At 48.1% G+C, this 27,775-nt stretch overlaps 3 protein-coding genes across 7 annotated transcripts in view; 2 read left to right on the top strand and 1 right to left on the bottom strand.

Moving 5' to 3' along the window:
- Positions 1 to 1,526, top strand: part of LOC105192700 (monocarboxylate transporter 2) — a 66,941-nt gene extending 65,415 nt beyond the window's left edge. For all 3 annotated transcript variants that reach the window (XM_011156997.2, XM_011156995.2, XM_025299806.1), the window contains one exon: positions 694 to 1,526. In XM_011156997.2, coding sequence (XP_011155299.1) covers positions 694 to 1,127 — 434 coding nt within the window. In that variant the 3' untranslated portion in view covers positions 1,128 to 1,526. The remainder of the gene's footprint in view (positions 1 to 693) is intronic.
- A 5,566-nt stretch (positions 1,527 to 7,092) lies between these two features.
- Positions 7,093 to 19,681, bottom strand: LOC105192701 (beta-1,3-galactosyltransferase 5). Of its 3 annotated transcripts, XM_025299769.1 has the most exons (4): positions 14,646 to 15,052; positions 14,046 to 14,230; positions 10,043 to 10,642; positions 7,093 to 9,519 (listed from the first exon to the last, which is right to left on the bottom strand). In XM_025299769.1, exons 3-4 carry the CDS (start codon positions 10,602 to 10,604, stop codon positions 9,005 to 9,007), a joined length of 1,077 nt encoding a protein of 358 aa, XP_025155554.1. In that variant the 5' UTR covers positions 10,605 to 10,642; positions 14,046 to 14,230; positions 14,646 to 15,052; the 3' UTR covers positions 7,093 to 9,004. The 3 variants fall into 3 exon arrangements, with proteins under 3 accessions (XP_025155554.1, XP_011155300.1, XP_025155553.1); XM_011156998.3 differs by lacking the exons at positions 14,046 to 14,230; positions 14,646 to 15,052 and adding an exon at positions 18,887 to 19,681; XM_025299768.1 differs by lacking the exon at positions 14,646 to 15,052 and having other exon boundaries at positions 14,046 to 14,405.
- Positions 19,682 to 22,715: 3,034 nt separating this feature from the next.
- Positions 22,716 to 27,775, top strand: part of LOC105192705 (hypothetical protein) — a 6,937-nt gene continuing 1,877 nt past the window's right edge. Inside the window, exons 1-4 of the mRNA XM_011157001.3 lie at positions 22,716 to 23,382; positions 24,206 to 24,355; positions 27,030 to 27,190; positions 27,638 to 27,740. Coding sequence (XP_011155303.1) covers positions 23,139 to 23,382; positions 24,206 to 24,355; positions 27,030 to 27,190; positions 27,638 to 27,740 — 658 coding nt within the window. The 5' untranslated portion in view covers positions 22,716 to 23,138. The remainder of the gene's footprint in view (positions 23,383 to 24,205; positions 24,356 to 27,029; positions 27,191 to 27,637; positions 27,741 to 27,775) is intronic.

Below are 27,775 nucleotides of genomic sequence, written 5' to 3' on the forward strand. Positions count from 1 at the left end.
TCCCTTGCTGATAGTCTTACGGTCCTTGCGTATGAATTTAATGCCGGCGTCCTTAGTAATAATAATGCATAGAGCCCTCGGAAAATGCTCAGGCGCGCCCCGGAGTCTAGCCGGTTCCTGAGAGAATATTTAAGGGGGAGCGCGACACAACTGCGCCACACGCGCGCAGTATTCACAAGGCTCCCTTGTGGAGAGAGAGAGAGAGAGAGAGAGAGAGAGAGAGAGAGATAGAGAGAGAGAGAGAGAGAGAGAGAGAGAGAGAGAGAGAGAGAGAGAGAGAGAGAGAGAGAGAGCTTGTTGCTGCGCGCTGCGCGCGAGAGCTGCTGCAAGTTTCGGTCGCACGGTAAAGAGCTTAAATTCACTCCCCCGGAATTTCTCAGCGCAATCGCACGCCCCTTGTCGCCCGATATCGCATTATTTCCCCGGGGAGGGGGAGAGTTTGGCGAGATTGCGTAAGACCCGACAAACGCGGGAAATTGATTCGTTCGCACGTGCGAAAGCGGCGCGGTGGACGACGTACAGAGAGAGAGAGAGAGAGAGAGAGAGAGAGAGAGAGAGAGAGAGAGAGAGGGAGAGGAAGGGAGAGAGAGCTCCCCCTCTCTCTCACCCTCGCACAACGTTATCCAACAATGAGATAAGCGACAATGAGATGACACGTTATTTCTCTGGAAATAACGCGCACACGTTCGGCAGGTTACATGAACGCGAACAGCCCGCGAGTGGGCTACTACGCGTGCACCCTGAGTTCCTTGTGCGGCGCGGCCCTGCTCTTCCTGGTCGGCTGGGGGCGGCAGCCGGCGTCGCCGATCCTACCTGGGCCGCGGCTATCCAGCCTCGGCGTCGTGCCGCCGCCACCGCCGTGCGCCTGTCCGCCACCGCCGCGGCCCCGACTGCCCAAGTCGCAGTCGTTGCACGTGCCGCTGGACATGGTGGAGGACAACATACGCGATCGGGACTTGGAGCGGATGCACGACGCCGAACACTACTACCACCCCCATCAGTTCCACGCGCCCCTCAGGCCGAGCAAGAGCGTGCCGGAGGGCCTCAGCCATCAGGACCCGTATCGGACCCGACCGCGTCGTCACCGCGACATCACCGTCATCGAGCAGATCACCACCAGCGTGTAGATCGCGCGAGACGCGTAGACGAGGCGTAGGATGGTAGGACCCCGACCCCGACCCCGACCCCGACCCTGGAGCGCGCGGAGTCTGGGACGACGGGGCGAGACTTTTCTCCTCCATTCGGCGCGTCGCTCGCAAACTTTGCGCAACTTTGCGAGCGACGCAGCCGGTCGGCCTGACTTTTCGCCGGACGTTGTTTGCTTTAGCAAACCGTGCGGGCCAAGTTTTGCTTGTTTCGTCGCGACGTTACTCGCGCGACGGGGATGCTACGTCCCGCGATACGGCATGCACGCGGATTTCGAAAGTTTGCGGATATCGTTTCAACGCCAAGAACCGCCATCTGTATTTCTTTCGTCGGTATGTATCACCGCATTTTTTACGCGTGTGCGCGGCCCGCCCGCGCACTACTACCCCATCCCCCCATCCCCATTACGTTCCATCGTCGTGTTGCATTCTTGCCGGCGCCGCGCCCCCTTGCGTTTCTTTCCTGGCGTTTGTCGTATGGCCGTACAACTTCCGGACAATTTAGGGTCGCTCTTTAGGAAGGTTGGGGACCATTAGCGTAAAAGCCGGCGCGCTCGCAGTCGCCAGGCATAAGCGGAAAGTAAAATAGTAGCGTGAGAAAAAAGGAATACGTGACACGTGACACGCGCGTGAGGGGAATACTCTCGCGGTGGTTGCAAACCGACGGACGACAATTATAGACGAAGCTCTCTTCCGCCCCCCTCTCTCCCTCTTTCTTTCTTTCTCTCTAGGGGTATCCCCAAACACACGCCTCTCCCGCTGCGATAGCTGCTAAGAACGATCGACTGCACTGAGCATCGGTAATAAAGTTTACATTAGTCCGTATCGAGTAGAGATTGAGTCGTAAACGTAAATTGCGCGCGTTTAGCAAAATATTTATTCGTGTTACGTGATATACGTTAGTTGAGGTATTTAGTGCCACGTGAAAGAGCACGCGACCGGCTAAACGCAATTCAACGACTAGGTCGGGCGTGAAAGGAAGAAGTTTGGAGTGAGAGACACGATTCGCGATAGTTTTGCTCATTCATCAACGTTTTCACCAAAAGGAAGATGAAATTATGTAATGTCCACTTTCTTTAGAAATTTCCTCGCGGAACCTCACGATGAATAATTTCACCCCCCTCCCCCCTCCCTCCATCAGTTTCATCGAATGTCCAAGGAGGCGTATATAGAAAGCATAGTATTAAAGAGTATGTGTACATGTGTGTGTGTGTGTGTGTGTGTGTGTGTGTGTGCGCGCGCGCGTGCGTTTGTGTGTGTGTGCGTGCGTGTGTGTGAGTGTGAGTGTGTGTGTGTGTGTGTATGCGTGTGCATGTTCACCGTGTGCCAAGCAAGAAACAGCTTAGATACTCCGTCAAATTGGAACTTCCTCGCTCTTAGGCATGCCTCGTCATTTGCATCGTGCAGTTTTGAGCGACGTGTGTATGTTGTGCGTGTGAGGCAAATTTGATGTAAATTCGCGACACAGCTCGTGCCTATCAGCGGCCACTTTGTCGTTGACTATGCGATTAGCTGCGCGCGAATAGTAATCGCGCAGGTATTACATCGGCTGATCGATATCTTCCCTATCGTGTGTAGGGTGTGTTTACGAGGAGAAAAGAAATAGCGTTTATATATATACACATGCATACGTTGATTGAGAGAGAACGATCAACCGCGCAGCCATCGTTACGTTTCTCGATAGATGGAAATATATGTATAACGCACGGAGCTGGTCTCCGTCCGGGAACGCCGCCGTAGGAGATTTGAAAATCGTTGAATATTGATAAAGTTTTAAAGCATTAACCGCGCCGGCCCTTGGCAGGAGCGGGGCAAAGTCTCGAGGTCGAAATGCGCGGGGGCGAGAGGGAAGTCCCCGCTTCCGCGGCGGGTAGCAGGTGAAATGATTATCGGCGAGAATCGACGCGGAGCGCTCCGGCGCTTGTCGCGCGCGAACCCGTGTCGGCGGATTCACTCGCGCTCCCGTCTCCCCCCGTCACTATTTTGCAGACCCCTCGGCGCGAAATTACTTACGACTTACTTACGTTCGCGAGTGTAACGGTGCGCCCCGCGTGCGCGCTTCTGAACTCCACGCGCGATCCGAATGCCGCGAGGGAGCGCGGGGGGCGTTTAGCCGAGACGCATCATTGGCCGTGTATTGTTGTTAAAGTATCGACTCTATCGGCACCGTCGGCGCGTAAAGCCAAGTAATCGAATCTTCACACACACTCCACGATAATGTAATTAGTACCTGAATATTAAGTGCTCTAGGTTTCTAGCAAGGTGGGTGTGACAGTGGCGGTAACTCGATTACTCCTACTCCTTTGCCGTACGTGACGCACGTGCACTTTTGCCACGTGTCGAAATTTATCGTTACGCACCGACTGTGAACCAACTGTTACCCAACGTGTGCGTTTCCTCGACCGAACGATCGGCCGAGACCGATCGATCGGGAAGAAGAAGGAGAGCGACACGTAGAAAGTATATCGCGGGAGGTAAAATTGTTAACTGCGGACACGTAGTGACGTAGCTCGTAGTCGAATCTGTTGCGACGCGCGCGAATAGTCGGGAGATGTAGACAGCTAACGCAGTCATCCACCGCGGTCATGGTAGTCCGAATTTGATGCTCGGTCACACCGTCGTAATAGCTCGAGCGGTCGTCACCGAGAAATTGTCGTCACGCGCAACGAGATTCGATTAAACCGACACGCATCGCCGTGTCGGTCATTCGGTCTCCGACGAGTGGTACGATCGACGATTCACGAGTTTTTTCATTCGTGCAGCGTCTTCGAAAGGATATCAGATTAGAAGATTACAAACAGTACACTACCCTTAGCTCTTATACGTTTTCTACGCGTTTTTATTCTCCGTATACGTTCGTATTAGATTCTTTTTCTCTCGAGTTTACAGAGTAAGTGAAACATAAGTGGAGAATCGAAACTGTTAGAGCGGAGGTGCGCGATATACGGGGCCAAATTTAAGTTTCGGGTGTCAACTTGCATCGTTTAATATCCGAATCAATTTACTGTCCAGTTGAGTCTTTTCCTTCCTCTCTCTCTCTCTCTCCCCCTCTCTTTCTCCCCCCCCTCTCTCTCTCTTCCCCCCCCTCTCTCTCTCTCTCTCTCTCTTCCCGCCTTTTCCCTTCTCGCTTTCGTTGGTTCAATTTTGTTTTACATTTAAATAAATTACTACAAACTTTTAGTCGTGTTCCGTTGCGTTGAAATGTGTCGCGTTGATACTTCGTCGAAGCTTTGTCCGCGGTAATGATATCGCGGATGAGGATTTCACAATGCGTGGGCTCCGTACACATGCGAGTGCAATCGTGCGTTAGAGCGTAAAATTGTTTCTACTACACGTAATTATCGGCGCGTAATTATCACAGGCGACGAGTTTGTTAGATTGTAAAGAAAGAGAGAAAAAAAGTTGTAGTCTATAACGCGTTACGGAGAGTCCCCTCCTCCGATTTCTTTGAATCAACATTGTAAGGATCAATGTAAACGTCACCAATCTTAACGTTCGTTATATCTTTTTTAACTATATATACTATACTATATATAGATATATAGATATATATAGATATATATATATATATATATATATATATATAAACTTTTGATGTGATGAATTGTTTGTATACTGCCAATTTTTATAGGATATAATCGAGTCTCGATTTTCGATGGTTGAACGCACTGAGAAACACCGCACGTGTCATTTTGTGACTTACGCCGAACGCGAATGAGAGACCGAGGGACGACCTTGTGTTTTCGCGTCGGAACATTTATAAACGACGATTGGAAGACACACCCTTTCAACTAATTTCTCGAGGAAAAGTCACTAAATCGGGAGATCGTTAACGAATTTATAGATAGACAAATAGTTTACATGTCGGACTGTAAATAATTTTAATAGAGACACGTATGTGACTTCGCTTAAATACATCGTCATATCGCAGTATCCCTTCGTGTGTATGTGACCTAGGAATTTTAATCATTATCACACGGCTCTCTCTCGTATCGTTTGCTTTTAACAAACGACCGATCAATGATGTTAATGTAAAAGTGTTGTTGATTTCGACGATGATACCCTCAATACCGTCAAATTACCCTCATCCTAGAACGATCGTTTCCGAATTTCCCGCGATACAGCTCGCTCTCGCGTGACACGCAATACTCTGTATTTTGTAATTATGTTCTCTCATTATTTGACATGATAACCGAACGATATACAAATTAGAGCCCGATGATAGGTAATTTAATCCACCGATTAATCATTAGCATATATAGTAAGAATGATAATTTTACGATAATTTACGAATTAATTAATGACGCGCACGAGATATTGCATCGTCATGTAGACCAGTCATGACGACGGCTTGGTTGGCTGTCCGCTTCACTGGCAGGCGCTTTCGGGCGTTCGCGCTGATTCTTTCCAAGAAAATCATGTGAAAAAGTTTGCAAGCGTGTGAATCACCAAGCTCGTGCGCTCAGATAAAATGTGCAGGTACAGGATACAGATGGGGTTGAACGTGCCTCGCGATGCTGTACAGCATGATGATGTTCTCTTGAACTTTACATCCGTATCGTTTATATACGGAGAATCATTCGCGTATTCGTAGCGACTTCGTCTCGTCGTTTTTAGACCAGTGCCCGAGTTCCTACTCGCGCCGAGTTTGCGTTGTGTTCGAAACGACGAGAAAATATCTTAATCCGAGAAATATATCACACGATACAACGCGTAATCAGGACGCTCGAGGAACCTGCGATAATTATATTGATTAAGCAACAGCTTGTTCGTCGCAGTCGATTCTTAGAAGTCGCGTAAACTCCGTTGCCTTGTAAATATATACCTAAGCAAGGTTCCCCTATATATTGCAACACGTTGAGCATTTTGTAAAGTTTTATAAATAGTAGTCTACGTAGTTAAACAGACAGAGCTGGACCAATAAAGTATATATATATCCGATTGTACGTTATACGACTCTACCTCTGTACTCTCTTCGCCACCCTGCGATCGTTAGACGAGATTGCAGCAGCAGCGCGAATCGGAAGAAGAGTAAGAGCACCACCGATGAGAAGAGAGAGATACACCGTGTGTAATTGAAATAATTCATCGTTTATTGAAATTATACGTATTTACTCCATCATAAAGATTATGTTATATTATACTATGCAATCGTAATTTCTCGACGATATCGCAATAGAGATATCTCCATCCCGAAACGATGACACACGATGACATGATCCTATGTACAAGAAAAAGAACAAGAAAGAACCGAATATGTATGTGTATATACGAGTAAAAAAGTTTGAGAATATTCGTCTCGAGTGAGTGAATACTCACTCGAGTGTGTGTGTGTGTGTGTGACACGTTTCACTAACTAGTAGCCATCGATCTCTCCGTCGACTATAATCGACGCGCGAATCGACACAACACCGTTCAATTGACGATTCGAGCCAGAGTACGCTTTGTTGTGCTTGTAGTGTCGCGGTCGCGATGGAGGAAGTCGTGTACGGCCCCTCTCGAACGTGAGAGTGAGGCGCGAGATGTGGAATTCCATGAATGTGTGTGTTTGTGACTTTTTAACGTGGATGCGTTCGTTGTATCTCGGATGAAAAACGTGACACACAGTAACAGTATGCGAGGTGTACGACACAACGGTTTTTGCTTCCTTCTTTTTCGTCACACGTCGAAAACCGCACCGATCCTAACGAAATCGCCGGTTAATTAAAAGCTAGCGCGCGGTCATACCTTCGCGCTCGGCACGCGTTTTTAGTACAATTTGCAGGCACATACTCCTTCATAGTACCGGAACAATCGGGATGTTTAATCCAACGGATTCACATAAAAAATCTACAGACATTCAAAAATGGACAGATATCTGCGATCTCTGCATCTAGTTGCGAGTGGACCCTTGTTTTGGGGTTGTACTTGTTGCTACGTAACAATATTAAGTCGACTCGTTTTAATGTTCCTTTGCGTAACAGTATAATATCTCAAACTTGTCCGTCATGTTACATTACATTTAAGTACATTCACAAATATGACTTCGCGCGAAACGAGGACCTCTTCCGATTACCGCCCCTCGCTTGTCGCCGATCGGATTCGGCGAATTCGCGGGGAAAGGCGATGAAGTGAAGTCTCTCCTTCCTCGCGCAAATTTCCCTCGTCATTGTCGCCGTCACCGTCGCTGTCGCCGTCGCGAGACGAAGGATGTTTCGATCGCGCAAGATACACGGTAAGTCTCGCATATATTGTAGTTTCCTGTTTTAAGTACTAACGCTACAACTCCTCGCACCCCGTTGGCATTTTCGTAAGTGTAAATAAAAAAATATCCAATCTTCTCTTCCCCCTCTCCTCTCTCTCTCTCTCTCTCTCTCTCTCTCTCTCTCTCTCCCTCTCTCCCCCTCTCCCTCTCTCTCTCTCTCTCTCTCTCTCTCTTTGACTCTCTTAATAACAAATTCATGTTCTGGACTATGAATGAATCTCTTGAGAGATTTTCCTTGCACTTTGTACAAATGTAATCAGGGCTCGTAAGCTGTGTGCGTGCATATATGATGCGTGCGTTGTACATGATGATCAAACAACCGATCGATTACAGGATACGGTGTACAGACGGAAAAAAGCGAATCAATCTTTCTTATTACCGTGACATTACGATGTGACGGTCGCAGTAATTGAAGAAAACATTACAACAGTAACGGCAGTAACATTATATAACGGCTTTCGATATCACTTTATTTTTAAATACTCCTACGGTTCTAATGAAAAACAAAAGGGCGATAAAAGAGAGACGCAGAAATATTTTTACGAAGGTACAAGATCTTTAGTCGTTTAGTTTTGAAAGAATCAATGCGTGAAATACACAGTCGCTAATAACGATTGAAGTATAATTTACGAAAATCTGACAACACTGCAAACAAAGTAATCAAATGTACAGCTCAGATCGTCTACTTTATAACGTATTCATTTCGTAATTATATATGTTAGTTAGATATGTGAGAAACTATAAATTTAATTTTATTAACGTCGAATGTAACGAATACGACATACCATGTAATTAATATAATGCAATGAACATGTCACGCATCTGTCCACCAATGTTACACCCAACGTATTAAGAGATGTCGCATCATTTCTTGAATAGCGTGCATTAGTGTGCACGTATCCGTATATACGAGAATCACACACACGCATAACGCAGACAGTCCCGACTATGTGTAAAGAGCGAGAAATTAATATTTCTTTGTGACTTTTGAATGGAAAAATTGAGTTTCACAAATTTCACGGACTCGAAGTTCACATACTACACCAATCATTAACTTTTCGTCAATATTGTCAATGAACAAACTACCTTGAAGGCGAAGAAACATTTAATCGCGAGCCCTGATTATAGAACGACAGTCCAGAAATGCGTTTTGAATAGAACGAGATCCTTAAAATTAACGTATCAATCCTTAACATATCCTTAAAATTAACTCGGTAAGCGAATAAATCAAGATGTAATATTCGGATGTACCGGCGGAATATATAAATAAGTAATGAAGTCTGACGAAAAATGCATAATGGTCCGTTACACGTGTGTTGCGCGCGCGCGCGCGACACTTGTGTTTGCGCGTAACGTACCATCATGTGATGTCATATTATGCGTAGCATGGCGTTTGTACATTGTGCAAATAATCGAACACCAATTGATGTCGAAAACGACATCACGGACACATTGATGCGATTGAATCGATATACGCGGAAAGTACACGAGAGCGTTCGCGCTAGATCCACATTTGCTTCCTACTCCTCCTCCTCCCAGTCATCTCCCCCACGTGCAATTAGCCGCGCGGTTACGACGACCAAATTACATATAACGAAATTGTTCTATTAGACGTTTAGTTCAATAGGCTTTCGCTGCTAGGCCGTGATTTAGTAACCAGACTATATAAGGCTCGTATTCCGCTCTCCGTTAAGTCCGGGGGCCCGAACAGAAAATCCCGTCGAGCGCCCGGGTTCGACAGCAGGTCCCGCATACTCTCGCTCGTGAGCACCCAAGAGTGTAATGAGGTTTGCGTTAGATTCGCTTTCCTAGCCAGTGTCCCGGTAATGTGCACGTCGTCGATCCAGAAATATGGCTCCTTCTGGGCCTCGCGGTACAGTATAAATACACTATCGGGCGAGTAGAGAATCGCCCATCCGGCACAGTACGCGGGATAAAGTCTGCCGGGATACTCCTGGGGGGAGACCCGCCACTTGGAGCGCCAGGACCTCTTCACTGCGGAAGCCGACAGAAGATCACAGAGAATCAGACGTCTTGCACCCCAGGGCGACAGGCCATGCGTGAGAAAGTCCAGCATGGCCGGTAAATGAACAAAAACGTCGTCGTCTAATTTAAGTATATATTTGGCACCTGAAAGAGAGGAAAGAGCTAGAGACGATAATCATGCGTGTTCAGAGATCGGTAGATGTCGCGCGTTAGATGACAGTGATGCATCGGCAGAATGAGATTAAATTTCTGTCGTATATCTGTCGCGCGCGCGCGCGCGAATTGTGCCGAGATAGGCACGACGAATGACATGAATGGCACACGAGAATGGCAGAGCCACTCTACACAAATCATCCGTGTTATTTTCACTCTGCCGATCCGATCCCCGGCATTCAATCCGGCCAGCACTTAATCGACTCCGCTCGTTTTCGGCGTTATCGAATTTTCCTAGTTGCCGATATCGTGCGCGACACAATGTTGGAAATGAAAAGAAAGCGGGAGCGGGGCAGAGAGAGAGAGAGAGAGAGAGAGAGAGAGAGAGAGAGAGAGAGAGAGAGAGAGAGAGAGAGAGAGAGAGAGAGGGGGGGGAGGGGGAGGGGGGGGACAAACAGCGAGGCCGAGTTAGGAATCGAATTGTGAAGGCGTGCGCGCGCGCGCGGAGACTTACTTGGACAATAATAAGTAGCCCACTTTAATCCCATAACGTGCTTGTAGGTCATGTTTCTGTAGGCATCGAGAAAGTTTCCCTGTATTAAGTCTTGGTATTTCTTGTTCTCCTCCTCGAGCTTGGACTGATACTTCTCCGAGTATCCTATGAGAAATAATAAAGTCACGTCCGGCGTTTGTTGACCCCAAGTCTCCCGTACGACGTGCCTCTTGAGAAAATTCTCCGGCGCCGAGTGCACCAACATGAGCAGCAACGGCTGCGTGCGATTGCACGGACTGTGGTTGATGGTGAATCTAAAGTCCTTGATGTTGATCAGCGTGGATTTATCATCGGACGGAAGTTCGTTTATCGAGTAGGGCTGCGGAGACGGCGTGGTGACGTTGCCGGGAAATATAAGGGTATACCCGGGCGCGGCCACACCGGCGCCGGAGTACGGCATCGGCGATCCTGAGCCGTCGATGTGGATCCAAAACGAGAAACATCCAGTCAGTGCCAAAACGACCACGAAGATGAGGGTGCATGGCGACGTACCGGAGGCATGAAGCCGCCGCTTATCCAGCATACTAATAAGCCCCTTTCATCATATACATCGGATTCTTGCTGCAAAAGAAAGTGAAATTATATTCAGAGAGGGAGAGAGAGAGAGAGAGAGAGAGAGAGAGAGAGAGTGTAAACAAGCACAAATTTGATTAGCCGCAAATAAGGCATTGTCAATCTCGAGTTCACAGATCGTTATCGATTCGTCGAGCTTCTCAATGTTGCGATATGATGGTTGCTTCGCTATTTACTTTGTTCACGACTCGAGTTAATTAATTGTGTAATAAATCCACTGTCGAATCGAACGATAGCGCACGATTCAAACCGCAAACGTGAGGCGGGAAATTGTGTGTACCTTACAGAGGATCGCTCCTAGCGAAATTGAAGATCGCGAGGGATCCCGACCCATTGGATAATTAAGAGAGAAAAGAGAGAAACGGCACGAACACATTCGATATCAGTTAACTCGGAAATTATTTTCCAACGAGCGTGTACACACTGGCGCGACAGAGAGAAGAGGATCTTTTGCGCGCGTTTGCTTCTCGCGCACGTCCGCGCGGGGAAAACATTGAAGCATTGAAAAATTTACGGAAAACAATAATTTCGCTCGGCCGCTCGCTCGTAAGTTGAGCGAAGTAAGTTAACAAGTATTAAGCGACGCCGCCGGCGGGAACTTTCCCACACAAATCGATAGAAAAACGGTCGCGAGCGAGATGCAGCCTATGACTGCCCATCGATACGGATAAACCGTCTCTCCCCTCCGACGAAATAGAATTCATATCGCCTTTTTTCATCGCACGCCGTCAAAGATGGTAGTGATTACAATGAGATTCTACTGTGAAAAATCGAGGACGCGCGCAAATAAATTTATCTTTCGACAGCTGTCGACACCGCAGCTCGATGAAAAAATCCTAATCCGTGACCCGCAGAGAATTGAACCCACGAGGAAGATGTAGTTTTAAATCGTTTCTCGTAAAAAAGAAAGAGAGAGAGAGAGAGAGAGAGAGAGAGAGAGAGAAATGAAAAGTTTGCGCAAGTTAGATTACAAAATTGCGAAATCGAGTTAAAACATAAAAGTAACGTTCTACGGAAACCGCGAGCGTGTTCTTGCAACCATGTTTGTAAATCGTAAACGCAACCCCGTAGCAAAAAGCAATAAAAGTTTCCTTTTAACGGGCTAATACAATAACGGTGCGCTCGTAGACTCTACGGAGCTGGAAACTAATTCCGAAGACGCGTGCGCGCGCAGATGACAACTCCACGGATTTTCTGTTCTCTCTCTCTCTCTCTTTCTCTTTCATTCACAAGCTGCCTCCAACGCCGGGGGGTTCGTATAAATAACAACACGTTTCACGCTATTCATTTGAAACAATGCAATGTTATTCGAGTTGCGACACGAACGGTCTCTCTCTTGTCTTGATACTGGATCGGATCGATGCCGCCGGATCTGAGAATAACGAGTTGTCAATTAAGGGTAACGAGGTGTCGTGACGTGTACTCAAATATAAATCCCTTAAATAATTTCCCGTTTGTTTAAATAATGTATCTCCTCCCCACCTCCCCCCCCCCCGTGACGTTGATCCATATACGTCACATGAACAATTTACATCGCAACGATTCTCTTCGTCTCGCGAAACGCCGTAAGCGCCGTAAGCGACGTATTTGTTCCCGCGATTTCAGGGATTTACCTCTCAGAGGTTGGCGAGAGTAACACAGGAATGTAAAACGCGCGCGCGCGCGCGAGGCAAGACCCGGATTATTTCTCGGCTATTTTTATGTAAATAACTCGATGACAAACACTCGGCACAAGCCGGGACAAGCCGCGCGCGGCATGCTATCTCCCCGCTGTAATTTCGAAGCTACTTGTACCATGTATTTTTCAGTCGTACGTCAAGGCCGCGGGAAGTTCACGAACGAATAGCGACGACGGTCGATTAGCACATAATGAATACGTCATTTAGCGTTGCTTGTCGCGCTGGTATGACAAACAAGCGCTGGTATTCACAAACGCTGAAAGATGCTTTCACATACGTATTAAAGAGTTCTTGCGACGCGAAGTCCAAGTGAGCGAGGAGACACGCGTTGTAGAAGAAATAAAGAAATGCCGAGGATCGACCAATCGCTCAACGATGCTCAAACGATGATAGACCGGCGAAGGTGAACCTTGACCTCGGCATGTCAGTCCGCCGATTAATTTGCCGACCGCTACGCGTGGCCGGATCTTCAATTTCTAATGGGCGAGACAACTCTCTCTTCGTGTATCGCTCCCATTTTGCTCCACTTTGTAACATGTGGTTCTCGGTATCGGATGAGTATCGAGTTTCAGCTGCGGAGTGAGAGAGAGAGAGAGAGAAAGAGAGAGAGAGAGAGAGAGCGCTTTATATCTCTATCTCTAACATTTATCTCAAACTCGCTTCGTGTCTTTTCACGTGCCGAGATGAACGTTAAGCGACTGTAGAATACTAAAGCGCGTAGAACACTTGAAAACTCTTTCCGAATTCACCCTCTCGAAAGGGTTCCGCGTCTAGACAATATCGATCAAGGGCTCTCTTTGTTTCAAGCTTCTACAAGTCGCGCTGTGTTAAATAGTTCTTTTTTTTGCACGCTCCCCTTCTGTTTCCACAACCTAAAGGAAAACTCGCGTCTAATTAAGATAAAAACTCTGCGTATAATTCGCATCGTCTATCTGAGATCTGGGATATCTTTTTAGGGAATTGCGGTTTATATACTATATATAGTTGCGCATTTTCTGCGCAGCAAACGCGATCTTTCCTCATACAATACACGAAAGGTAGAGACGCTTCTTGACACACGATATGATCGAGAAATTTCAAGTATTGTGTGAGTGTTTTGATGGATTTCGTAGTAGAAAAATATGTGTGTGTGTGGGCTAATTTTAGTCTATTATACATTTACATACATCTGCAAATGCAAGTGCCATAAAAGCGGATCAGGCACATTTTTGAGAAATCTATATCGAAAAACTTTAATTCCCATTCAAAACATAAAAGATACGTATTAAATGCATGCGATAAGATAAATTCGGATTAAAATGTAATCGCGGTATATATTCCTGTCTTCGCGATAAAATAACGACTCGAGCTTCCAAGTGTTTCTCCATTGTGACGGCAGAGAAATCACTATAGCGATTAATTCGAGGCAACGCGATGCAACGCGAATGACCTGAGAGACAATCGACTGGTTGCTTGGGAATCTCGGCGGCGAAAACAATTAAGAAACTAAACTGATTATAAAAGTACGACTTTGGTTCGCGCCTATCTAATATTCGTGAAGCAAGATGGGACGTCGGTCGCGTTTGTTTTATTCCTTCTGAAATGCGAAACGCGAAAAGAAATGTACGACGTCGTCGTCTAGTTTCGATGTCACCGCGATTCCACGCAAATGTGCCATAATTTTGGCGCGGATTGACCGTCACGGCTCCGAAAATTGAATCGAGCGCAATTACCAGGAATGTGTAGCGCCACAGACCCGGGGCTGATTCGGCGGCTCTGTCACCTTCCTCACCGACGGGATTTTACAGCAACACAGATATTTGCATTAGCAGAGTGCAAACGAAGCGCCGTGCATACACAGAGCCTGTGATTGCTCTGATCCCTGAATCATCGGTTCCGCTTGCAGTTTGTCGATTATCTGGTGGGTACCGGTAGGCCGATTACGACATTTACCGATAAAGAAGTGATAAATTTTCATGAAAGTCCGCTACGCGTCCGTCTGTGTATAAATGCGCGCGGGTGTTCGGAAAAAGAGCTCCTCCACGGGGACAAACACAAATCTCACCGCGAGAGAGAGAGAGAGAGAGCGAGAGCGAGAGCGAGAGAGAGAGCGAGAGAGAGAGAGAGAGAGAGAGAGAGAGAGAGAGTTTCCTCCGCACACTTGGCGAGTCGTTAATTAACCGAAAGAGAAATTATCTAAATAAAAAAAAAATTATCTAAATGTAACTCGCGACCCGAACACGCGACTCCGATTCGAGAGGGCCGAGCCTGCCGACTGGGTTAGACCGACTTGCGCTCCCGGCAGTGCTCATTTATCTTTAATTTATGCTCACTTTATATCACGACTTTACGCACTTTCCGTTTCGCGGTGTGCGGTTTTGCATTGCAAATCATTCCGCGGCCGGCAGTTTGCGTCGCGCGAAACATTCACGCCGACGAAATTCGAAAGAACCAGGACGCACGGAGGGACGAGAATAAAAAGCGGAGAGCGCGTTCGTGCTCGTTTGTTCTCTCGCTCGCTCGCTCGCGCGCGCGCGCGTAAATCGTGCGTAAGGACGAGATGATCCGCGTACACGCGACCATCCCCCGGCGGCAACCCTTCGACACGCGCGCACTTGGGTTGCCGACCCTCAGGGCTGCCCGACGAGCACAAGTACGGTAGATCAGCCGAGAAAAATTGCGTCGTGATGATCCACGCACGCGCGAGAAAGAGGAAAAAAGGAGTCGCCGGTCTGACGACGGCGTCGGCGACGGCGACGGCGAGTTTGCCACACTCGAACGTCTGAAACTGGGTGATGACGCACACCCTTCATCTCCTGGGTCCAACACGCGGCCACCAAACAACGCGGCACCAGGAGGACTGGCGGCGTTTGTCAGGGGCGGCTTAACGCGCGCAACAGGGAAAATAAAGCGAAATGGTCTCTTGCTGCCTTTCTTTCTCAGCGAATCGACGAATAATGTCGCTGGATGGTCGTCTCCGCGGAATCGCGAGCGAGAGTGAATATCAGGTCCTCCTCGAGACTCTCGTTTGTATCTGTCGAGACGATAAGATAAATTAATTTGAATTCAATTTGGATAAAATATCTCTTAGGTAAGAAAAAGTCTCAATCTGTGTGTGAAAGAATAAGAATAAAAATAAAAACATAAAGACTCGGCGAGGAGTAACAACGAAATATCTTTGTTCCCGCGACCGAAAACATTCGAGCGCGATTAAAATGCGATTAAGATAACCGGGAACAATGAAACGGCCGGCAGAGTTTTCACTCGTGATCTCCAGAAAGTCAATTGCACGAACAGAAAATTCTTCCTCTCTCTCTCTCTCTCTCTCTCAAGCGCGCGTGCGGTTTATACTCTTCACTTACTCAGAAATAACGCGAAACCTTAAGGGAAACCTTAAGGGGAGATTTCTCGACGGACAAAAAATAAAAATAAAAGATTAAACAATTTGATGACTCGAACAAAGGATGAAATAGCGCGAAAGAAGCGCGAGGGTGAGTTTTCCCCTTAGTTTCCTAATAAATACGACCCTGGCGATGGCGCCTCGAGCGAATGAGGCGTACAGGCGGTGCTTCTTTTCTTGACAAACGAAACATCGATCAAAAGATTGGCGGAGTGGTTGCGCGGCTGGATTATCACCCCCCGGCGCGGGCGGGTTAATTCTATAATTAATTAATATCCTATCCGAGAGAGATAACCGCGCTAATTCGCGCCGATGCCTCGACCTTTTACGGCGGCGATTTGCCCCCTCCCCGCGCGACTGGCCCTGAGCCGGCAGTCTCACGCGAGCGTGCTTCCGCTAATATTTCAAGCCGCCGCGTTACACGCAAAAGAGCGAACGAGACAGACACGGGGAGAGACGGAAGAAAGAAAGAGAAAGAGAGAGAGAGAGAGAGAGAGAAGAAGCGAGGGGCTTTTAGCGTTCGCCACAAGGCGTGGTACCGCGCGCACTAACCCTCCCTTACCCAAGGGAACTATATTTTGGCGCGTGACGCCCCGTTCAAGCAAAGAAGAAGCCATCCTCGATCCCCGCCGATCCTCGGATCCCCATCGAAGAGCTCGCGGTGGAAATCGTTCGGCTACGTGCACACATGCGCGCACACGCATGGTTTATTCATAGCGCCTCCAAGTTCGAGCGCTCCACGCATCGCGCCGCAAGTGCAGCGGGCGGCATTCTGTGCAGTAGCACAGATGGACGAGAGGGCGGGATCGAAGGGCAGATGAGGTTTGACTTTGTTAACGGCTCTGTGTTCTGTGTTCTAAAGGGCTCCCCCCCTCCCCCTCCCACGGAGGAGGCTCGAAAGCTTCTTTCTCCCGCACCGTTGCGGAATTGGTTCGCGCGCGCGCGACTAATTCATTCACTTTCACTTCGTATTTCACGGGCTCGACGCTCGCGCGAACGTTACGATTAGATAATTCCCTGCACTTTCCATTCTTCTTGCGTTGCTTCTCTTTTCTTTATCACGACATTCCGGCTGAGTATCTTCCAGACGGATAGAGCGCCGGGGGAATCGTCGTGTCGAGCCTCGGTCGGCTTGGAATCTCGGTCCGTGAACTTGGAACTTATAATTCGGACTTTAGCTTAATGGAATTTTAAAGAGGCTTCGCGTGTTCGTGTGTGTATTATCGCGTTTCGTACGATGGGGCGTTCTATATCAGTGACTGACTGTTTCAGGAAAGAGCCTTATCAAATCGCAACACTTAATATAGACAACAACGAAGCGATGCATCTTTGGAAAACACGTGCTGTCCGATATCTTTAATAACATCTGACAAACTTGCGGAAAGCCGAAACTGAATGTCGAAACATTAATATTGCGTGAGCTGGCAGGAAAAAGTATCGATACCAAATTCGTCGGAATATCATCTCTCTCCTTGCGAGATGATCCAATGTGCGCGTCCTCCACATGTAAAATAAGCTCTCTCTCTCTCTTCCTCTTTTCGTGTGTGCGTGTATATATTCGCTTGCTTCTTGACGGCATCACCAGTGAAAAGGGCAGAACCAGTGGCGTAGCTAAAGATGCGGGCGCCCGGCGCGAGAGCGCTCGAGCAGGCGATCACCGGCCGAATAATTCAAGGATATCGAGTGCGTGCGTGATTAGTGACTCGTGTAAGCGAGTGTGATTAATTCCGTGGCTATTTTTTTCCTTGCGAAACACGTTCTTTGCATTCACGGCATGAACTAACGTGATGTTGCGTAACGTGCGATGCGTCATGTGCATCCTGTTCATCGGTCATTATTCAATACGCGATGTAAAACACACGTCGCATTTCCCTTTGGCCTCCGCATATCGCGCGCTCCTGGTGTCTTTATATAGCGCGAATCACCGAAAATACTTCTCTCAGAGCTGATCAGCTTAACGATCAGCTCTGAGAGAAGACTGTATTTTAGGAGCAACGTTCTTGCGGAGAGAGGAAACGCTGGCGGATCTCTCGATCTGCCTGTTTGCCTCGATCGATTCTCGCTTTTGCGCGTGGCATCGAGATGAGACGTTTGAAAGTGTCGTCTCGACGCAGGAACAATGAGATCACTCGCTTTAAAATCCGCTCGGGGCGATCTGTAACTCGTGACGGAATCAGCGTAAGTTCGAGAAACTAAAATTGCCTTTTTAATTATGCCTAATCGCGTACATAAATATTTTTATGATAGACGCGTGACGCCCGATTGAATTCTATTGGAATTCTATTCTATTTGGAATTTTTGTCGTTATTAAATTAAATTAAATTAGATCGTCCGGAGTGTGGGCCAAACCGAAACAGAAATAAAGAGATTTTTGTATCGTTACGCGTTTTCCCGCTGGCTCGGTCGGAAAACAAAGGTGCTTTTCACGCACAGGGAAAGAAACGGGACGCGCGTCATCGCCGCGTGAATATAAATTCAGGACAAATTGACATTTAATTGAGTTTGTTCCCCAAGCGTTTCTATTCTCGGCCTCGGCCTCGGCCTCGGGGAAACGACGGGAACTCCTTAAAGTATCATCAAGCGCGTTCAACCGAGAAAGTAAAAGCGTTTTCGCCGCGATCGGAGGAGAAGTTTCTCGGTGAAAACACACCCAGATGTTACTCGCTAGGATCAAGAGCGTGCTTGATTCTTCTCTTTAATTCGCACCGGACTACTCGTGTTTCGCCCGCTCGCGAGCGGGCGGTTCGCGTCTTTGCACGGCCTCTTTCGGCCTCCTCGCTCTCCGCGCAGAATAATTTGAACGAAAACACGGAAGAACGAGAGAAGAAGATGTCGCTCCGCGGAAGAACGCGTCTCTCGAATTTCTGCGCTCGGGAGAGACACGAAAAGAGAAGACGAGGAAAGAAACGCGACGAACGGCGAGAGAAACGTCCAGGGCGGGGGGGGGGGGGGTGAAACACTGACATTTCAGACAGACAGGAGACGATCGCGACGCGATCGCCCGCGCCGGGGCGGAACCGAAGATCTTGGCGCGTTTCGCAAAATCGCCGCACAGTGGATCGGAAAGAAATGCGAGAGAGAAACGCGGTCTTTGAGATTGCATCGTTTACATCTGTGTCATCATGCATGCTGTGACGAGAGGAGGTGTAAGCTCTAGCAACAACGAATACTTACAAGTCGCATGTGGTGAGAAGCTGCGAGAACTCACGAGCACCCGCTGCGACAGCAGAAACCGCACCACGCACATTCGGGCAACCCGGTTGACGTCGGCGAAGAACGCACGACGACCGACGTCGAGCGAGACGACGCGCGACACGAGCTCGCCGACGGTTTGAGGTTATATGCCGGAGAGGGTGTGCGTTAGGGTGAGCGCGAGCGAGAGAGTGCGAATGCGAGAGAGGCGGGCCGAGGGAGAGAGGGAGAGAGAGAGAGAGAGAGAGAGGGTGGGAGTGTTTCTTGCGGGATCACCTGGCCGCACACATCGACGATGTAACACGCCGCGTGACTCTCTCTCTCTCTCTCTCTCTCTCTCCTTCTCTCCTTCTCTCCCCTTCTCTCCTTCGCTCTCACTCGCCCTCTCTCGCTCCGACGCACGTTTGCCGTTGCATGTAAATGAAGGTGCGCGTATGTGTGTGTATCACTTGTGCAGGAGAGAAGAAGCGACGTAACGTTCACTCTCTCTTTCTCTCTGCCTCTCTCCCTCCCTTCCTCCTCAGTTTCCTTTCGACTGACCACAAGCGACCGGTACTCAGATTTTATAGATTTTCTTTTTTTTCCGGACACCTCTCATTTTTCCACGGCGCGGCGCGTGCTCCTCCCTTTACTCGTTTATGCAATCGAGTTTACGAGCGACTGTAGAACAGCAGACGATTCCACCGGGTGCGTGGAAAAACTAGACGGCAATCGAGCGACGACGGCGGCGATGAGAACGTCGCGTGGAGAACGGGTCGAGGGCACGCACAGGTGTCATGCCAGCGTTTACAACAAACCGAAAACGCCATCTACGTTTATTCTCGTCTGTCGGAATCAGCGTAGCAAGGATCGCTACTTCTAACTAATCAGAGAGAAACCTGAAAGCGGCCAACACGGCATTTTCACGGCGACACCGACTTTCCGCATTGGGAAAGGACGCCATCTGCATCCTATTTGAGAGGGGAACTACGAGGGGGACTACATCCACTTTCAGGTCTCGGTGGTAAAATCTGCATGTGGTGGAAGTCCGTGCTACATCCACTTTCAGACGGTTTACGTCCGTGCTGCAACCACAGTTGCCACATCTATGCCAGACTTTGACCGGTGGTCTAAAAAGAGTGGGGGCGGGAGAGAGAGGAGGGGGGCAGAACAAATAAAAGTATTAAATATTAAATCTTCGAATACATTAATATATTAAGTTCAAATTAAACATCGCGCGATACTAATAATCATTATAAAATTAAACATTATTTATATATTAACGAACAATACGCATACACTGGTATTATATAGTTATAAAAAATGTTATGAAAAAATACACGCTATCCAATAGAATATTTTAATATATTAACCTAATATTATGTTTTAATTAAATATACATGGTGTCCGGTAATTAGCTGCCAAGCCGAGGTGTACAGGTAGATCGGTTTAAAGCAAGCATAAAACTCCCATACCGTTTTGCAAGATTCGTAATAATTATCGAGTTATTAATTATAGAAATATGACGAATGAGCGCGCGCTGATTTTCTCTCACGTCTTGCAATCCTACGAGACATACACGCATACTTGTTCGACCTGTTTTTCTATATTAATAGTCTTTGATATCTTCCGATATCTTTTTCCCATTATTCCATATCTGTTACCATTCATGCTTATTTCGAGCTATGTTTTATATTTATTTTATTTTATCTCGGCCACGATATTCTTAAGAGGACGCTAGTGCACAGCGAAATTTCTCTGGTACGCTAAATCCAGCTAAATCCCATAAGGCCAACAGTTTTTATAGTATCTCGTCGGTGGTACTATCTAAGAGCAAAGACACGAATCTTTTCAACCAACATCTGTCGATTATTTAACGGAGACTCAAAGACCCGGGTGAGCCCATGCTTTAGCAATTAATTTCTCGAAAATCAAGACAGATTGGACAAAATGCTCGAATATGGGTCAAATATTTTTTATTCTATTTTCATTATGTTTGATTGTATGGCGATCAATATATGCATTTTCGAAAATGAAATTGCGCTGACTGATCGTCCCGCAATTAAATACGGTGAAATAACATTAAAAATGATGATGATCCCCGTTTATGCATTTCGTCCAATTTGTCTTGGTTCAGGAGATACTAATTTCTAAAAATGAACTTGTCAGCTAACGGCTTTGTCGTTTGCCGAGATGATTTGAGTGATTAAACAGGGGTCTTTCTCTTTGGTGAGTAAATCTTCAGTACCAATCATATCTAACAGAGTCAAACTTTTTGGCAAACAAGTTTCATTAAACTCTGTTAGATCGCGCCACGTGGGCCATTGGCTAACAAGTGCATTTAAAAAAATTAATCTCTTCAAAATTAAAACAAATTGAACAAAATGTATAAACGTGGATCAAATAGTTTTCAATGTTGATTCTCAGCGCATTTAGTTGCGGGGCGATCAGTCAGCGCATTAATTACCATATAATTGAATATAATAAAACTGGATTAAAAAATATTTAACCCATGTTGAAGAGTTTTTTCTCAATTCTTGTTGGTTTTCGAGGAATTAATTGTTAAAGTTGGGCTTTGAGCTCACCCAGAAGGTGAGGTTTGAGCCTCGGTAAGTAATCGATAGGTGTTGGTTGAAGAAGGTTCGTATCTCTGCTTTCAGACAGTAACCCCGATTTTTAGTTCCAAAGTGCCCGCTACGATTCTCTACTGTATTTAGGTCGTGGTGTGACTCAACGATGTGGTCAGGCAGTGCTTTTATTTCTCGAGTAGTATTACTTAATGACTAATCGGAGGCACTTTTCTTTATACGGAAACACAGGTTCAACAAGCTGTAACTGTTGCAAAAATAACAACAGCCAATTGGGTTCGGCAGACATTTCAAAGCTTGAAGTCTACACTTTTCAGATATTTTGAGTACATGATGTTGTTACATACTGTTGTTGGTCAGAACAATATAAAGAAAAATATAAAAAATAACGACTGTTCCGTTCTTAACTTCATCTTTAAGTTGAGTTTTCACAATGAAACTCAATTTTGATAAAAACTACGACAAATGCATTTGAAAGATAGAACTCTAAACTTTCTATTGATCGCTTACTGAATGTCGTATACTGACTCGTTCGCTTACTGAACGAACGATCAAAGCAAAAATGCCATTTTTCCTTTAACATTAAACAACTCGGTGAAAAGAAATTGCATCGCGCATTCTGTAGGTACGTATATTATAGGCAAATGTTTATGCTTCTAAATGATATAAATGTCATTTGCCTAGAATATTTATTTACATTGTAAAACTCGACAAATTTGAGGAAAAATTTTTAAAGTTGACGAATCTCGATTTATATTCGTAAAGCATAGTAAAAAGATAAGTACAATTTACATAAAAAAATGTTTCTGAAAACTAGAGATTTGAAGCTGTGAAATGCGCTCGGAATCATTTCATTATCATAATTTTTTTTTTTTTTTTTTTTTACCAAATTTGCAGTCAATTGAATTTGACTTATTCTTCAAATACGAGGAAAATGAACGTATACTTGGAGGTTTTTCGCACGTATATACTTCGATGACCTCTTTTTATTTCCCGATATTACGCGAATGAACGTCGGGTCGTAAGAGCTTTAATTTCAGATAGTACGAGGAAGATATTATTGAACGAATGATATTCATCAATATAATTGCGCAGATATATATATATATATATATATATATATATATATATATTTGACGTTCCACTTTTATCGTGAAATCGTACTTGATAGTCTAAATAATGCGGCGTGAACGCTCGCTTGAAGTCCGGTCTCCTTATTTATGAATTTTTTATATGACGATAGTCTCTTCCATTTATCACACAACCTCTTTACTTATCGGTCGTAAAGAATCGCCATCTTGTCCCCTCTCTTTCCTGCAGTGCATTTTTGTGATGGGAGATATTTGGGAGCGCGCGTCACGTGGACGCGCATGTTTACGCATTTGAGACCGTTATATCACGTCCTCTTTCGCGTCGATACCGCGAATTGATCCGCCGCGTGCGGAAACGTCGTATCAGGACGTATCGAGTATATGGGGATATTGTGGCAGGAGGGGTCCTGATGCGTGGGCCTCAGGTGTTCGCAGCGTGGTCTCATTGACAGTCGGTCGGCGGGCACCGTTCTCGGTGTTTGACGCGGATGTGTCCTCGCGGACGGTTTTTCGCACAGCCGCCAGGAATGCGCGCGGTGCTTCGCGCGGGCACCGGTGAGATCTCGCGGCGCGATTATGCTCTCACGCTTTCATGGGATACTCGCTCTGTGTATCGTCACGGTAGCCGGGACGTCGCATTCGTCGGCGGGGCGATGCGGTCGCGTCGCTTGCGCCTTGAACACCATCGGTGTGCTTCTCACCTTGCCGGGGATCACGCATCAATGGTCATTCCTGGGACTGGCCTTTTGGCCGCAACAAACGACGGATAAACCTGCGTCCAACGAGCTCGCGGAGCCGACGGATGGATTTTCACTGAGGGGTGAGTAGCCTCCCGCACACACACAACTGCTAAGGGAGAGATCGAGGCGGTCCTCGTGAAAATATTTTCCAAATTCAAGATGCGCGCGCGAGCGCGAGCGCGAGCGAGCTACGCGAGTTGAGTCTCGCAAAGTGGCATCGACGTCGACATAGATCTCTGGAATTCCCTGGAGGAAGATGAAACAACGATTGTCGTCGTCGTCGTCGTCGTCGTCTCCCCTTCGCGTATCGTATATCGGGCGCAAACGTGGCAAACGGTCAAGCGGCATAGCATTTGATTGTTCGTCAAACGATAACGTAAACGCCACATCACTGGTAAACAACCGATAAATCCATCACTGTCGAGTCGCGCTCGCGCTGATCTCTCTCGGCTCGGCGGCAGTCGAGGCACGTGCCGTGCGGTCGTTTCGCTCTTAAGAATGCATACGCGCCGCGCTCGTGATACATCGGCTGCGATATAGCGCCGATCAAAACGGCACAACTCGCTTGTCCGCTGCGGCGGCTTTTTCCGAATGCTGCTTCCGCCGCTCGCAAATCGTATCTGGGCAGCACACACGCGGGGGGGAACTGCGTGAGCTGAAAGCTCTGACGTTCGAATGGCGCGTAAACTACAAATAATTGCCATTTCGTCCCGCTGTATCCGTTTCTATAACGGTTCCATTTGCGGCAGGATCTCGCCCCGACGGATCGCGCTCGGCACGCGAAATGCATTTCCCCCCCGCCCCCACCCCCGCCGCCGTTGCGTTCCCTTTTTCCCTTCCCCCCCCCCTCTCTCTCTCTCTCTCTCTTCTTCTCTTTTTTTTCCTCTACCTTTGTATCCGCAGTGTTAAACTTCTTTCCCGTTCCGGTGGAGGAGGAGTGCCTGTCCGAGGACAAACGACGTCAGGGAATATGCATGAACACATACGAGTGCCGCATCCAGCACGGAATGTCCCACGGACCGTGCGCGCTCGGATTCGGTGTGTGCTGCATATGTGAGTATACCTATCATTCGCGTAAATGCACGTCCTTCATTCGTCGCGCCGAGAATATATCGAGTCGCATTCGGGACGTCCTCGCTACCGGAACGTCGATTTATTCCGGTCGGGTGCGAGCGAGCGAGCGAGCGAGCGAGCGAGCTAGCGAGCTAGCTCGCGACAATATATCCTCGCGGCCGATATACGCCGCAGACGCGCGCGCACACATATCTTTGGGTATTCCTGCGCGAACGGCCTCCGGCTTTTTTCCCGATGAAACGGAAAAAAAAAGAAATTGCACCGGAAGCAAAGCCTCCTCTTGATTGAAATGCAACCGGAGAGCGCGCGCGTGGCGCGCGCGCATCCGCGAACGCGAAAGGGAAGGACTCGCGCGCTGCCTCTCGCGAGCGAGTCTCCCGAAAAACTCGCCCGAGACGATGTTTCGGTCGCGACGATCTTCGCGTATTCGCGTCGCGGCGATGGCGCGGCGCAAGGCGCATCGACCGGCGATCTTCAGCTTAACGGTATCGGGATAGCTGGCTATAGCTGCGAGACGAGATCTCAAGCAGCACGTTCTCCTCGATAGCGTGAAAGGGAGCACTCGAGGATAGCAGGAAAAAAGAGGAGGAACGGTACGGCTGGCCGAGAGCTCGACCGCGAAAGCGAGGAAGAACTCGAAGGCCAAGTTATACAGTTACTTAATTGCCTTTCGGCGCGGTCACGAGCGTCGCGCACCGCGAGCTGCCCACTGCCCACTGCCCACTGCCCACTGTCACTTGGCGTCGATTTTCCGGACTTTGCTCGTCGCGTACGCGAATTATCAACATCGTCGTCGTCGTCGTCGTCGTCGTCGTCGTCGTCGTCCTTGTCTCTGTCTGCTTGCTGTGAACCACATTCGAGAAGATCCGAGTCGACGGTGAAGAGACATGCGCGATTCCGTTGAAATGTTGCTCTCGCCGCGACCCGCGGCGGAAACGCCGTTTTATTAACGGCGGCTCCAGACCGTTTCGTCTTCCGACTGCGCTTTATGAATTTTCCCATCTCCTCGCTTCTTCCCGTCCGCGTGATTCGCATTCGCCTGCCTTTTCCGCCACGGTGCATGCCGCGCACAGTAACGAAAACAGGGCCGCACCGTACGTACGGATTCTCGAGCAACGTCCCGAATATGTCCCACCTGTGTGCCGTCGTCCACATGATCGTCGAGGCGCACCGTGAACATTCGAGTTTTACCGTCGGATTATATATCGACGGTGTCGAGAAAGAGAGAGAGAGAGAGAGAGCGGGGACACGCGATAACGAGAGGGTGCGATCGGAGAGGAATGCGAAGGCGAGAGGCCAATTAAGCCGAGCTAGATGTACTTTTGCCTCAGCGCGAGAGAGGCTTCCGCGCGTCGCCATGTTTGCCGTTAAATGTTTCTCGCCCGCAGGAACGCTCATTAAAATCTCACACCTTTCACCCTCCGCGAAGCGGCCGGACGCGAGATCTCATTATCAAACGCACGCGAAGACGCGCGTTTGATAAATCCATCGTCGTAACCAATCTCGGATCGAAATCCTCATCTTTCTCTCTCTCTCTCTCTCTCTCTCTCTCTCTCTCTCTCGTCCTCTCTCCTCTGCTCTTTTTATCGAATCGTTGAACGCGCGCATCATCTCGTCGGCGACGTTACACGACGCCGCAAACACGACAACGACGACGACGACGACGTGAAGCGTTCATGCATTTTTTATATTGTCCACCAAGTTGCGTTTCCCGGCTGTAGAGAGAGGAAGTAAGATCTACATGCGAAGGCAGTAACCGTTTCTTCCAGCCAGCGGCCCGTTGAATAGCGTCCCCGAGATTCTAAAACGGTCACTGAATACCTGAATGAGAACTCGTTATCGAAGCCGGAGGCTGGTCGCGAGAATATCGCACGACGACGACGACGCCCACGACGGCGTGGGACGCGCGCGCTCTCGCAAAAGTCTCGGCTGGAACGTCTCGCGCGTCCGGCTCGCGTTTAATCCGTCGGCGCGCGAGCGCGTGTATGAATTTCAAGCGGGAGATTCTGGCGAGTCTCCAGCGTGCCTTCTCCTTTCATCGCGCAACAGCGCGATTGCGCTGTAATCTACGTGTCGCCGCTCGCCGCTCGCCGCTCGGCGCACGAGGCCTTCTCTCCCCCCGTGAAATTGACAAATTTCGATGTAGGTTGTCGCGTTCCTCTAGGTGAAAATTATTCAACGCGTATAATACGTGTGAAGGAAGAGGAGGAGGAAGGAGAGAGAGAGAGAGAGAGCCGAGTTTGCACAGCTCGCACACTGCGCACTACGTAGAAACGTCGCACAGTGACGCGCTAAACTCAGGTGTCTGATTTCCCACTTAACTTTAGAAGGCTAACGGAATCACTATTAACGACTCTCGGTTTTAAATGCAAGACGGTTTTAAACGTTAGCTTGCAACGCGATCGACGTCGCGTTTGTTGTCGCGTTACTTGTCGGTCCGCACGCAATTTGCAATCTCGCGCGCGAGACGACGTGCGAGTGGGCGATTAAGTGGGTGGCTGATCGGTCGATCAATTGCGATCGAGCCGATGTTTCCGTCGCTAGCCAGGTGCTTGTTAACGCGAACGGAAAAAAATATGAGAAATACGCGCACACACGCGCGCATACGAGCGTCCGTTTAACTGCGTCGGTAATTAATATACACGTTTCGCAGTCACGGCAAGCTGCGACAGTGAGGTACAAAATAATCTGACCTACGTGACCAGTCCTGGTTTTCCCAACCTCATCGACCGGCCTATGAACTGCTCGGTGGTTGTACGGAAGATCGATACCGAGGTCAGCCAGCTAAGGATCGACTTTGTCCATTTCAACATTGTAAGTCTCAGGGATACCTTATTATACTTGGAGCGTTATTTACTAGGGAATACGTGGTGGATCGCAACTGTCGATTCCCCAGGCGCCGTTTGCGGCGCATCTAATATTCCGCGAGTCGCTGAGACAATGTCGATGTGGCGCACACACACACACACACGCGCGCGCAACATATCAATGAAGCTCATATTCTTTCGCGAAGAAAGAGAGAGAGAGAGAGAGAGAGAGAGAGAGAGAGAGCGCGGTAGAGTTTATTCTTGAATTGCCATCCCAGAAGACGGCGCTTGTTCGTAAAGAAAAAAAGAAAGGTAGTTTTTTTTTGTTAACACATTTTGCACAACATTGTTGCAATTAAACGAAAATAGAGACTGCCGAGTTGCGCAATCGCGCGAAGAGGGAGGACGAAGCGCGAGACGAACATGTGGAACCGATAAGAAGGACATGTTTCAGGGCCAACCGAATGCGATGACCGGCGTGTGTGACGAGGATGTCATGCTGATTAACAATGGTAGGACATCCTTCGAGTTGTGCGGCTGGAACAGCGGGCAGCATGGTGAGAATTACTCTACGCTGGAGATCAACCCCCTG

This window comes from Harpegnathos saltator, unplaced genomic scaffold (assembly GCF_003227715.2).
Source record: "Harpegnathos saltator strain DR-91 unplaced genomic scaffold, Hsal_v8.6 scaffold293, whole genome shotgun sequence".
In the NCBI taxonomy this organism is placed as follows: Eukaryota; Metazoa; Arthropoda; class Insecta; order Hymenoptera; family Formicidae; genus Harpegnathos; species Harpegnathos saltator.

What these genes read in the sequence shown, in the direction of transcription:
- LOC105192701 (XM_011156998.3), bottom strand. Translation starts at nt 10,604, where the DNA reads ATGCTGGATAAGCGGCGGCTTCATGCCTCCGGTACGTCGCCATGCACC. An exon ending in GGCTACTTATTATTGTCCAA is followed by an intron (nt 9,520 to 10,042) that starts GTAAGTCTCCGC and finishes CCTCTCTTTCAG; the next exon opens with GTGCCAAATATATACTTAAA.